Here is a 12,415-nt window from a genome sequence, read left to right on the forward strand (position 1 = left end):
TAAGGAGATCTCAGCTATCTGTAAGAATAATAGGGTGGTTATGGTAGGGAAAACATAGATTGGGACTGCCATAGTGTTAAAGGTTTACATGGAGTGGAATTTGTTAAGTGTGTACAAGACAATTTTCTGATTCAGTACGTGGATGTACCTACGAGAGAAGGTGCAAAACCTGACCTACTCTTGGGAAATAAGGCAGGGCAGGTGACTGAGGTGTTAGTAGGGGAGCATTTTGGGGCCAGCGACCATAATTCTATTAGATTTAAAATAGTGATGGAAATGGATAGACCAGATCTAAAAGTTGCAGTTCTAAACTGGAAAAAAGCCAATTTTGACGGTACTAGGCAAGAACTTTCGAAAGATGGTTGGGGCAGGTGTTCACAGGTAAAGGGACAGCTGGAAAATGGGAAGCCTTCAGAAATGAGATAACAAGAATCCAGAGAAAGCATATTCCTATCAGGGTGAAAGGGAAGACTGGTAGGTATAGGGAATGCTGGATGACTAAAGAAATTGAGGGTTTGGTTAAGAAAAAGAAGGAAACATATGTCAGGTATAGACAGGATAGATCGAGTAAATCCTTAGAGTATAAAGGAAGTAGGAGTATACTTAAGAGGGATATCAGGAGGGCAAAACGGGGACATGAGATAGCCTTGGCAAATAGAATTAAGGAGAATCCAATGGGTTTTTACAAATATATTAAGGACAAAAGGGTAACTAGGGAGAGAATAGGGCCCCTCAAAGATCAGCATGGAGGCCTTTGTGTGGAGCCGCAGAAAATGGGAGAGATACTAAATGAGTATTTTGCATCAGTATTTACTGTGGAAAAGGAAATGAAAGATATAGACTGTAGGGAAATAAATGGTGACATCTTGCAAAATGTCCAGATTACAGAGGAGGAAGTGCTGGATGTCTTGAAACAGGTAAAAGGGGATAAATCCCCAGGATCTGATCAGATGGACCTGAGAACTCTGTGGGAAGCTAGAGAAGTGATTGCTGGGCCTCTTGCTGAGATATTTGTATCATCGATAGTCACAGGTGAGGTGCCGGAGGACTGGAGGTTGGCTAACGTGGTGCCACTATTTAAAAAGGGTGGTAAGGAGAAGCCAGGGAACTATAGGCCAGTGAGCATGACCTCGGTGGTGGGCAAGTTGTTCGAGGGAATCCTGAGGGACAAGATGTACATGTATTTGGAAAGGCAAGGACTGATTAGGGATAGTCAACATGGCTTTGTGCGTGGGAAATCATGTCTCACAAACTTGACTGAGTTTTTTGAAGAAGTAACAAAGAGGATTGATGAGGGCAGAGTGTTAGATGAGATCTATGAGTCTCCCATGGGAGACTGGTTAGCAAGGTTAGATCTCACAGAATACAGGGATAACTAGCCATTTGAATACAGAATTGGCACAAAGGTAGAAGACAGAGGATGATGGTGGAGGGTTGTTTTTCAGACTGGAGGCCTGTGACCAGTGGAGTGCCACAAGGATTGGTGCAGGGTCCTCTACTTGTTGTCATTTACATAAATGATTTGGATGCGAGCATAAGAGGTACAGTTAGTAAGTTTGCAGATGACACCAAAATTGGAGGTGTAGTGGATAACGAAGAGGGTTACCTCAGATTACAACAGGATCTTGACCAGATGGGCCAATGGGCTCAGAAGTGGCAGATGGAATTTAATTCAGATAAATGCGAGATGCTGCATTTTGGGAAAGCAATCTTAACAGGACCAATGCACTTAATGGTAAGGGAGTGTTGCTGAACAAAGAGACCTTGGAATGCAGGTTCATAGCTCCTTGAAAGTGGAGTCGCAGGTAGATAGGATAGTGAAGAAGGCGTTTGGTATGCTTTCTTTTATTGGTCAGAATATTGAGTACAGGAGTCGGGATGTCATGTTGCGGCTGTACAGGTCATTGGTTAGGCCACTGTTGGAATATTGCATGCAATTTTGGTCTCCTTCCTATCGGAAAGATGTGAAACTTGAAAGGGTTCAGAAAGAATTTACAAGGATGTTGCCAAAATTGGAGGATTTGAGCTATAGGGAGAGGCTGAACAGGCTGGTGCTGTTTTCCCTGGAGCGTCGGAGACTGAGGGGTGACCTATAGATTTTCACAAAATTATGAGGGGCGTGGATAGGATAAATAGGCAAAGTCTTTTCCCTGGGGTCAGGGAGTCCAGAACTAGAGGGCATAGTTTTCGGGTGAGAGGGGAAGGATATAAAAGAGACCTACGGGGCAACTTTTTCACACAGAGGGTGGAACGTGTATGGAATGAGCTGCCACAGGAAGTGGTGGAGGCTGGTACAATTGCAACATTTAAGAGGCATTTGGATGGGTATATGAATAGGAAGGGTTTGGAGGGATATGGGCTGGGTGCTGGCAGGTGGGACTAGGTTGGGTTGGGATATCTGGTCGGCATGGACGGGTTGGACTGAAGAGTCTGTTTCCATGCTGTACATCTCTATGACTATAACCTGGTGTTGAGTGATTTTTAAAATTTGTGTAATAGACAGAATGTCTTTCTGCTTTAATGGTAGCATCCTTTCCTTAGTGTCTGTTGTTCTTTAGTTTTTAGCAGAAATGCAGTTGCAAACATTTGAGCATCACTACTCATTGTGCTAGTCTGTCTTTCTTTCCTTTTTGAATCAGCACTCTTGCAATAGAGATGCATTGTATTAATTCTAATTATATCAATGTAGAACATGATTTTTTTTGTCCTGTTGATATGTCCTTAATATTAGATTAGATACCCTACAGTAGGGAAACAGGCCCTTCAGCCCAACAAGTCCATACCAACCCTCTGAAGAGTAACCCACCCAGATCCATTCCCCTTATTCACCCGAGTATGAGCAACTTAGCATGATCAATTTACCTCACCCGCACAGCTTTGGATTGTGGGAGGAAATCTGAACACCCAGAGGAAACCCATGCAGATGCAGGGAGAACATGCAAACTCCACACAGTCAGTCACCCAAGGCAGGAAACGAATCTGGGTCCCTGGTGCTGTGAGGTAGCAGTACTAACCACTAAGCCACTGTGCTGCACTGTGCTAAGACAAATAAGATGTAGGCCATTTGGCCTGTTGAGTCCAACGGCATTCATTGAGATCATGGCTGACTTGATAATCCTTAACCCCACCTTTCTGCTTTATCTCCATAAACCTTGACTACCTCAGTCTCAAATATACTTAACAACCCAGCCTCTGTGGTAAGGAATTCCACAGATTCACTATTCTGAGAAAAAAAATCATTATGCTGTCTTGTTGTAGACTCTTCCTCCAGGTGGGGCAATCTCTTTGCATCTATGAAGTCAAGCCCTCTAATAATCTTATGTTTTTTTCTTTTTTGTTAAATTTAACTTTTTTTCTAATCAACTTTTTCAGAAATAGTGGTGGAAATTAGACACTGTTGGAACTGGTGGGACTTGCATCCCAGTCCAAGGGCAGGGACACTACCATTGTGCTCAAAGAGGGCTTCTCTTATATGTTTCAATATAGTGTCCTCTTATTCTCCTAAACTCCAATGAGTACAAACCTGAACCCATAACTTTTTCTCTCCCCCTCCTTTGAGGGAAGTCAATTTTAAAACTGATTCAATGTTTCTCAAACTCAAAGTTTGTGAGAAGAATTGTAGCTTGGGTGCTCGTTGTTGTGGTTCTGTTCGCCGAGCTGGGAATTTGTGTTGTAGACATTTCGTCCCCTGTCTAGGTGACATCCTCAGTGCTTGAGAGCCTCCACAGAAGCGTTTCACAGGAGGCTCCCAAGCACTGAGGATGTCATCTAGACAGGGGACGAAACGTCTGCAACACAAATTCCCAGCTCGGTTTCTCAAACTGTTTTCCAATGTGACCTCGTTTATAACTGGGTGAGAATGTTAGTTGTATCAAACAAAGCATGTGACCCAAAAACTTAAGCCTGGGGACCTGATCAACTCTCCCACCCAACTCCCACTGAAGCCCTGAACAAATCCTTCCAACCTCCGTCTCCCTTCCAAAAATATAACAAGTACGAAAATATTTGATCTATACAATTGTCGTTGTATAGTTCCTGTGATCATGATCATTTGTATGAATTATAGAAATTAAATTAATACTTCTTAGTAGTCTTCTGGCATCACCTCTCAATCCATATTTTAGTTAATTAAAAAAAAACCAAACTGTTTCACGTGGTGTACTTTAGGATGTTGAGTCTCGGCGCTATATAAACGTAAGTCCGCCGCTCGTCCATTGCCGAAAATTGCCGATGCTTCGCGCGCTTAGCGGAAATAGCCGATCTTGGGATCCGCACTCCGGAAGTTGACGATCTTGGGGTCCGCACTCCGGAAGTTGCCGATCTTGGGATCCGCACTCCGGAAGTTGCCGATCCTTGGCTCTGCTCTCCGGAACTTTCCGGCCCGTCGAACTGTCCCGGTCGTTCTCCGGAATTGTCCGAGCGGCCCCGCCCACTCACCGGCGCTCCTTCCGGAAAGTGCCGAAACATTCCGAAGTCTTCCCTCCCTCCCTCCCCTCCCCTCCCGCCGGTCTCTGTGGTCGCCGACTGCCTGCCGGCTCGGGTTTACCGCTGTCATGGCGAAGAATCACCGTTTCAAATTCAGGCAGGGGAACAGGTGAAACACACGAAGGAGAGAAAGAGAGTGAGAGGAGAGGGGAGGGAGGGGAAAAAAATAAACTGATTTGATAAGAAGTTTTATTTTTAAATTTTGAGGAGCTGTGTGCCGCGCTGGAGAGTTGTCACCGGCTCTGTCGACGTTTTGTTTTTTTTTTGAAAAAAAAAATCTGCCTGAACCACGTCCCCAGCTCTTTTTATAAAACTGAGGGAGGGAATAAAAAGTTCCTTTTTGATTTCCGAGCTTTCTCCTGTCAGCAACATGTCCGAGTCCAATGTGCAAGTGGCCGTGAGGATTCGTCCCCTCAACAGAAGAGGTAAAATCCACCAAATATTACCATCGTTAAAATGTTCAGATATTAAATTATATTGTTAAACTGGCACTGATTTGAAAATATCTATGCTGGTTGGGATTTTAAACTTGTGATGTTAGAGCTTCCTTGCGCCCTCCCAAATTAAGGGTGTGTATAATTAAAGTATTACATCTCATTTTACTGTATTCTTCTTAGATATTTTATCTGTCTTTTGATGGTTTCAAATAAAAAAAAACAAGATGTGTTCGTGTTATACAACTGAATTTTGGCATTTTTTTTTGCACAATTTTTTTGCATTTGAAAAAAGCATCAGCTAGAGTGGGTTTCCCCCTCTTATTCTGTCTGTCCCAAATAAACTTTGGTGCAGGTGGGGTCACTTGCACCAAAATCTTTCGATCTTGCCCCCTGTCTTCCTCTTTCCCCGTCACTCCCCCGATTGGGAATAGGGTTTTCGTTTAAAAAATTAATTTTGGGCGGTGAAGAGGAAATCAAGGTCAAGCTGAGTCACTTCATGAATAAAACACAAGTAAGGTGTTCTTGACTAAGCGCTGAGGATCACCTGTCGGTGTGATTCAATTGCTTGAACAGCTCGGGTGCTTCTGTTTTGCAATTTGATTTTAATATATTAAGATCCTTTTTCCTACTCCAGTTCAAATTATGGAAGTTGAAACAACTGTACAATGCAGTTTCACTAATTTTGCTTTCAGGGCTTTTTTTTGTTGCAGAAGTTATTAGCGGTAGTCAGCTTTGATGTAGTTCCAGTTAAATGTTTGTTTTCTGTTTAATTTTTAACGTGAAGGATTTCTTCAGGATATTTAGCAACTTTTCTTTTCAGCGGGATAGACATGCTGTTCCTCTGCTGAACAGGGCTGCTTTGTGCTGTGATTAGAGATTTCCTGCAATGTTCTTTTTGAAACTTTTTTTGTCCATTTTAATTTAAATCTCAGAGACAATGGCGTTCTCACTCCCTTCAATCAGAGGCTAAGCTGATTTAAAAAAAAACAAATAATTTAAAAAAAGAAAAGTTAGAACTGAAATAATGCTGCTTGCCAAGGTGATTATGCAGCCACACCAACTTGAAATGCTAAAAGCTCCTGAAGAGGTGCGTTATCAAAAAAAAGATTGACATTGCACTCCAGCCCTTGTGATGCGTATTGTTTGCAAAACATTTCAAGCCTTATTGCATCCTTTGTCCATTTCTCTTCCTCCTTCGGATGGTGTTAATTCATCCTCTGGCATTGTTTCATGGATTCCAAATGTACTTTGGAGACTCACTCAAGTGACTGTTCTCTGGCTGAGCATAGCTGATAAATGCTATCACGATTCCAAATTTGGAAGCAAAACAGCCCTCAACCTTCATTATGAGTCTCTCTGAATATAATCTAGGAACCTTGACATTTTTCTCCACCTTGCTGGGCAATAGCGTAAGAAATTGGGGCCGCACGGTGGCACAGTGGTTAGCAGCCAGAGACCCGGGTTCAATTCCCGCCTCAGGCAACTGTCTGTGTGGAGTTTGCACATTCTCCCCATGTCTGCATGGGTTTCCTCCGGGCGCTCCGGTCTCCTCCCACAGTCCAAAGATGTGCAGGTTAGGTGAATTGTCCATGCTAAATTGTCCGTAGTGTTAGGTGAAGGGGTAAACGAAGTGGAATAAGTCTGGGTGGGTTGTTCTTCGGAGGGTCGGTGTGGACTTGTTGGGCCGAATGGCCTGTTTCCACACTGTACGTAATCTAATCTAAGTAATCTAATCTAATCTAAAAAAAGTATCAGAAGTGTAGTAGGTGATGGCCGAGTGATATTGTTGCTAACTATTAATCCAAAAACTGAGGTATGTTCTTCGGACCTGTGTTTGAATCCCACTGTGGCAGATTTTGGAATTTGAATTCAATAACAATCTGGAAATCAAAGTTTAATGATTGCCGATTGTTAGGAAAACCCCATCTGGTTCATTAACATCCTTTCAGAAAGAAAATCTGCCATCCCTACCTGGTCTGGCCTGCATATGATGCCCTGAAGAAGGGCTCATGCCCGAAATGTCGATTCTCCTGCTTCTTAGATGCTGCCTGACCTGCTGCCCTTTTCCAGCAACACATTTTCAGCTGCATGTGATGTCAGACCTATAGCAATGTGGTTAACTGTTAATTGCCTACTGGCAATTAGGGATGGGCAATAAATCACTGTTCCAGCCAATGATGCCCACATCATATGAATTAATTAAAAAGCTAGATTTTAAAAATACAATGATGGTTACAGTTATGTATGATACAGAATGATGTGCATTTTAATTTGTTGCAATTGGTGTGGTATTTGTGGTGTCCCTCAGGAACTTAAATTCGTATCAGTGAAAATAATGGTATGTCCAAAGATATCACCTAAGATTTGACAACATCCATTACTTTTTTGGATGATTTTATGGGGAAACTTTGTGACAAAACACTTTTGTAAGGGCTTCACACTGTAATATGATTCCAAAGACTTTCTGCATCTGATGCAGAAAGAATTGGACAATTTGCAAACAAACTGGAAGTACCAATTCTGCATACTTTTACACTGTGATATTGGCCTATGACTCCTGTTTTTGAGTTCTCGAGTCCCTTTAGGAACAAACCACGTCTCGGTTTGAAAACTAAGTTCAAAGGTAAAATAAAAAGGGAGAATTTAAACCTATGCAGCAATTTTCACGACCTCAAGATAGCCCAAAATACTTCTCGGCCAGTTATGTACTTTTGAAGTGTTGCAGGGGAATTTGGCAGATGATTTGTACACAGCAGACTACTGGAGTTTGTGATTGACCAGTTAATCGGATGTAGAAGCGTGAGCTAAGTGTTAAATATAATAGACCAGAAGTCAGGAGTGGAAGTAAAGCCATTCAGCCCATCGAATCCACTCTGCCATTTAATCATGACTGATGGGCATTTCAACTCCACTTACCCACACTCTCCCCGTAGCCCTTAATTCCTTTTGAGATAAAGAATTTATCAGTCTCTGCCTTGAAGACATTGAAGTACTGGCTTCCATTGCGCTCCATGGCAATGAATTCCACAGGCCCACCACACATTGGCTGAAGAAATGTCTCCTCATTTTTGTTCTAAATTGACCCCCTCTAATTCTACGGCTGTGCCCACGGTCCTAGTCTCCTTGCCTAACAGAAACAACTTCCCAAGGTCCACCCTTTCTAAGCCATGCATTATCTTGTAAGTTACTATTAGATCTCCTCATAACTTTCTAAACTCTCATGATTACAATCCCAGGATCCTCAGCCGTTCACCGGATGTTAGGCCTACCATTTCTGTATGAATCTCCGCTGGACACACTTCAGTAGTAGTATGTCCTTCCTGAGGTGTGGGACCCAAAATTGGGCACAGTATTCTAAATGGGGGCTTAACTAGAGCTTTATAAAGTCTCAGAAGGACATCGCTGCTTTTATATTCTAACCCTCTTGAGATAAGTTACAACATTACATTTGCTTTTTTAATCATGGACGCAATCTGCAAATTAACCTTTAGAGAATCCTGGACTAGCACCCCCAGATTCCTTTGTACCTTGGCTTTATGAATTTTCTCACCTTTTAGAAAATAGTCAATGCCTGTCCTTTTTTCCAAAGTGCAGGAACTCACGTTTGCTCATGTTGAATTTCATCAGCTACTTCCTGGACCACTCTCCTAAACTGTCTACATCTTTCTGCATGCTCCCCACCTCCTCAGTACTACCTGCCTATCCACCTAACTTTGTTCATTGGCAAACTTCACTAGAATGCCCCCAGTTCCTTCATTCAGATCATGAATATATAAAGTGAATAGCTGCGGCCCCATCACTCAACCCTGCGGGACACCACCGGCTGCCATTCTGAAAAAGAACGTTTTATCCCAACTCTCTGCCTTCTGTCAGACAACCAATCCTCAATCCATGCCAGTAGCTCACCTCCAACCCTATGGGCCCTCACCTTACTCAGCAGCCTCTTGTGAGGCACCTTTTCAGAGACCTTTTGGAAATCTAGATAGATAACAACATCCACTGGGTTTCCCTGGTCTAACCTATTTGTTACCTCTTCAAAGAATTCTGGCAGGTTTGTCAGGCATGACCTCCCTTTACTAAAGCCATGCTGACTTGTTCTAATCTGACCCTGCACCTCCAAGAATTTAGAAATCTCATCCTTAACGATCTCATCCTTGACTCTAGAATTTTACCAACAGCTGAGGTTAGGCAAATCGGCCTATAATTTTCCATCTTTTGTCTTGATCCTTTCTTGAACAAGGGGGTTACATCTGGGACTTTCCCTGACTCCAGTGACTTTTGAAAGATCACAACTGACGCCTCTTCTATTTCCTCAGCCACCTCCCTCAGAACTTCAGGATGTAGCCCATCGGGGCCAGGGGATTTATCAATTTTTTTGAACTTTTAGTTTTTCTAGCACTTCCTCTTTTGTAATGGCTACCATACTCAACTCTGCCCCGACCCTCCTTAATTGTTAGAATATTACTCCTGTCTTTCACTGTGAAGACTGAGACAAAGTACTTATTAAGTTTTTTCAGCTATTTCTTTATCTCCCAGCACTAGCCTTCCTGCATCAATTTGGAGCAGCCCAATGTCTACTTCTGCCTCTTGTTTGTTTCTTATGTGTTGAAAGAAACTTTTACTATCATTTCTGATACTACTGGCTAGCCTACCTTCATACTTGATCCTCTCCTCTCCCGATTTCTCTCTTTGTTGTTCTGTTTGTTTTTGTAGCCTTCTCAATCTTCTGATTTCCCAGTGCTCTTGGCCACTTTATAGGTGCTCTCTCTTCCTTTGATACATTTCCTGACTTCCCTTCTAAGCCATGCCCCCACCTCCCCCCCTCCCCCCCCCCCCCCCCCCCCCCCCCCCCAACCCATAACCTGTTTTGTTCTTTGGAATGAACCTCTGTACTGTGTCTTCAATTACACCCAGAAACACCTGCCATTGTTGCTCTACTGTCTTCCTGTTAGGCTCTGTTTCCAGTCGATTTTTGTCAGTTCCCCTCTCGTGCCCCTGTAATTACCTTTATTTAACTATAACGCCATTCCATCGATTTTGTCTTGTCTCTTTCAACCTGCAGACTGAACTCTACCATATTATGATCGCTGCCTCTTAAGTGTTCCCTTACTTTAAAATCTTTTATAAACTCTAGCTCATTCCATAGCACTAAGTCCAGAATAGCCTGCTCCATTGTGGGCTCCATCACAAGCTGTTCCAAAAACGCCATCCTGTAAGTATTCCATGAATTCCTTTTCTTTGGATCCACAGGCAACATATTCACCCAGTCCACGTGCATATTGACGTTCCCCCTTGATCACTGTGACCTTGCTTTCTGACATGCCCTGTCTGTTTCCTGGTACATGAAGCGCCCCTGGTCCTGACCACTGTTAGGAGGTCTATACATAACTCCCATTATGGTTTTTCTTTTTGCCTTTGTGGTTCCTCAACTCCACCCACACAGACTCCACATCATCTGATCCTCTGTCATTCAGTGCCATAGATTTAATTTCATTCTTAACCAATAAGGCAACCCCGCCCCCCTGCCCATCTCCCTGAACCCCCTGCAACCATGTCTGTGATGCCTACCACATCATAATCATTCACGATGACTTGTGCCGTTAATTCGTCTACTTTGTTACGAACACTGCGAGCATTCAGATAAATGCCTTAATGCTAACTTTCTTATCATTATTAGGGATATTGGAAATCATAAGATGTCCTAAGTTATCCTTTCTTTTTCCTTCATTCCTAGTCTGCCTTGAACTTAAACCCTGTGCACATACTAGCCTGCTGTTTATGTTTCTACCTGACTCCATACTATGTGTCGCTTTCCCTTTCCTCCCCACCCCACCCCCACCCCCCCGACTCACAAGTTTAAAGTCCTAGTGACCATCCTATTTATCCTTTTCACCAGAACACTGGTTCCAGATCAGTCCATCCCATCGGCACAGATTCACCCGGTTCCAAAACTGATGCCAATGTCCCATGAAATGGAATCCCTCTTTCCCACACCAATCTCTTAGCTAGGTGTTTATTTCCCTAATTTTCTTATCTCTATGCCAATTAGCACGTGGTTTGGGTAGTAATCCAGAGATTATGACTCTTGAGGAGCTGTTCTTCAACTTCCTAGTGCTTGATGCTCCTCCTTCCTAGCCTTGCCTATGTTGTTAGTTCCAACATGGACCACAACAACTGGATCTTCTCCCTCCCTCCAATATCCTTTCAAGCCGGTCGGAGATGTCCTGCACCCTGGCACCGGGTAGGCAACACACCATGTGGGACTCCTGATCCGGCTTACAAAGGATACTATCTGTTCCCCCTAATTATAGAATCCCCGATAACAACTACTTGTTTTTTTGCTCTCCCCTCTTGACTAGCCTTCTGCACCATGGTGCAGTGGTCAGCTGGCTCATCTTGTCCACAGCCCTTTTCCTCATTTTTAACATTAGGCGAATTAGGCTTCTCCTCTTTGAATACTAAAGTGGAATCTATTCCATCCACCAGGAAGGGGAGGGTGAACCTCATTTTACATCTCATCTTAAAATTCTGGACTGCAACTCATTTTTCTGTGCTGCTCTGATGTGCTCACTGAGATGAATATTAAGGTCTGAGTTCTCTATTCCCTCTGTCTCAGGATCTTAAATCAAGATCAGCGCAGATAGTGAGTTGAAATTTCTTTTTCCTCTTGATTGATTTGTAATCAATTCTGTGAAGAAAAGAAGCAAGATCACTTTGGAGCCTAGCTAGTGTTCATACCACTGACGTAGGTGGCCCAGGTTCACATCCCACCTGATCCAAATGTCTGTAATAAAATTTGAGGTTAATTGTAAAATATCTGGATTCTAGTGTTAGAGCTGTTTCTGTGTGATATACAGTATCTGTTGATTACTATGTTGACCAGTGGTGTTGTTCAGTTCATTCTCTTAATAACAGCATTTTCACTCAATTTCTGTTTGAAGTTGCTTAAAGCTAGACCATAGTTATAACTTTTGGCATTTGTAGTACATGTTCCATGAGCTCATGATAGCACACGGTGCTATTATTTGACAGGCTACAGTATAATCTCATTTCTTGCTTCAGGATTTGGATCTGTGCAAAGCAGTAAGATCAGTGGACTTGGTGATGAACTTGTATCATCTCAGGATGTTTTGTGTTGAACATCTAAAAGTACATGATTAAGCCATTGGTTGTCACAAGATTATGATTAGAATAATGATGTAAGCATCTTAAGGCTGAAACTGAGCATTCTGTATCAATCCAAACTCAGCAGAGGAATTTCATGTCAATCAAACTTTTCTCCCAGCCACTGTGGTCAGCTGGGTTGCTGGTTTTGAACTATCGTTTGCTGCACTAGAGTTGTTTGATAATGCAGAAAACTTTAGTTTGACTTCTGGTAAATGCTAGCTAGCACAATAAACTTTTAATGCAATTGTCTCCATTAGCATTTTACTGGATTTACTTTGTCTCACCTGCCACCAGGATTGCATCAACTTCTTTCTTTTGACCTGTGC

General features: G+C 42.8%; 1 protein-coding gene across 3 annotated transcripts in view; it reads left to right on the forward strand.

The window, feature by feature from the left end:
* The first annotated feature begins 4,517 nt into the window (after nucleotides 1-4,517).
* Nucleotides 4,518-12,415, forward strand: part of LOC122552613 (kinesin-like protein KIF13B) — a 174,998-nt gene continuing 167,100 nt past the window's right edge. For all 3 annotated transcript variants that reach the window (XM_043695364.2, XM_043695366.2, XM_043695365.2), the window contains exon 1: nucleotides 4,518-4,910. In XM_043695364.2, coding sequence (XP_043551299.2) covers nucleotides 4,856-4,910 — 55 coding nt within the window. In that variant the 5' untranslated portion in view covers nucleotides 4,518-4,855. The remainder of the gene's footprint in view (nucleotides 4,911-12,415) is intronic.

The sequence above is a fragment of the Chiloscyllium plagiosum genome, unplaced genomic scaffold (assembly GCF_037043375.1).
Source record: "Chiloscyllium plagiosum isolate Xiang-an unplaced genomic scaffold, Cpla_swu_hap1 HiC_scaffold_10, whole genome shotgun sequence".
Classification (NCBI taxonomy): domain Eukaryota; kingdom Metazoa; phylum Chordata; class Chondrichthyes; order Orectolobiformes; family Hemiscylliidae; genus Chiloscyllium; species Chiloscyllium plagiosum.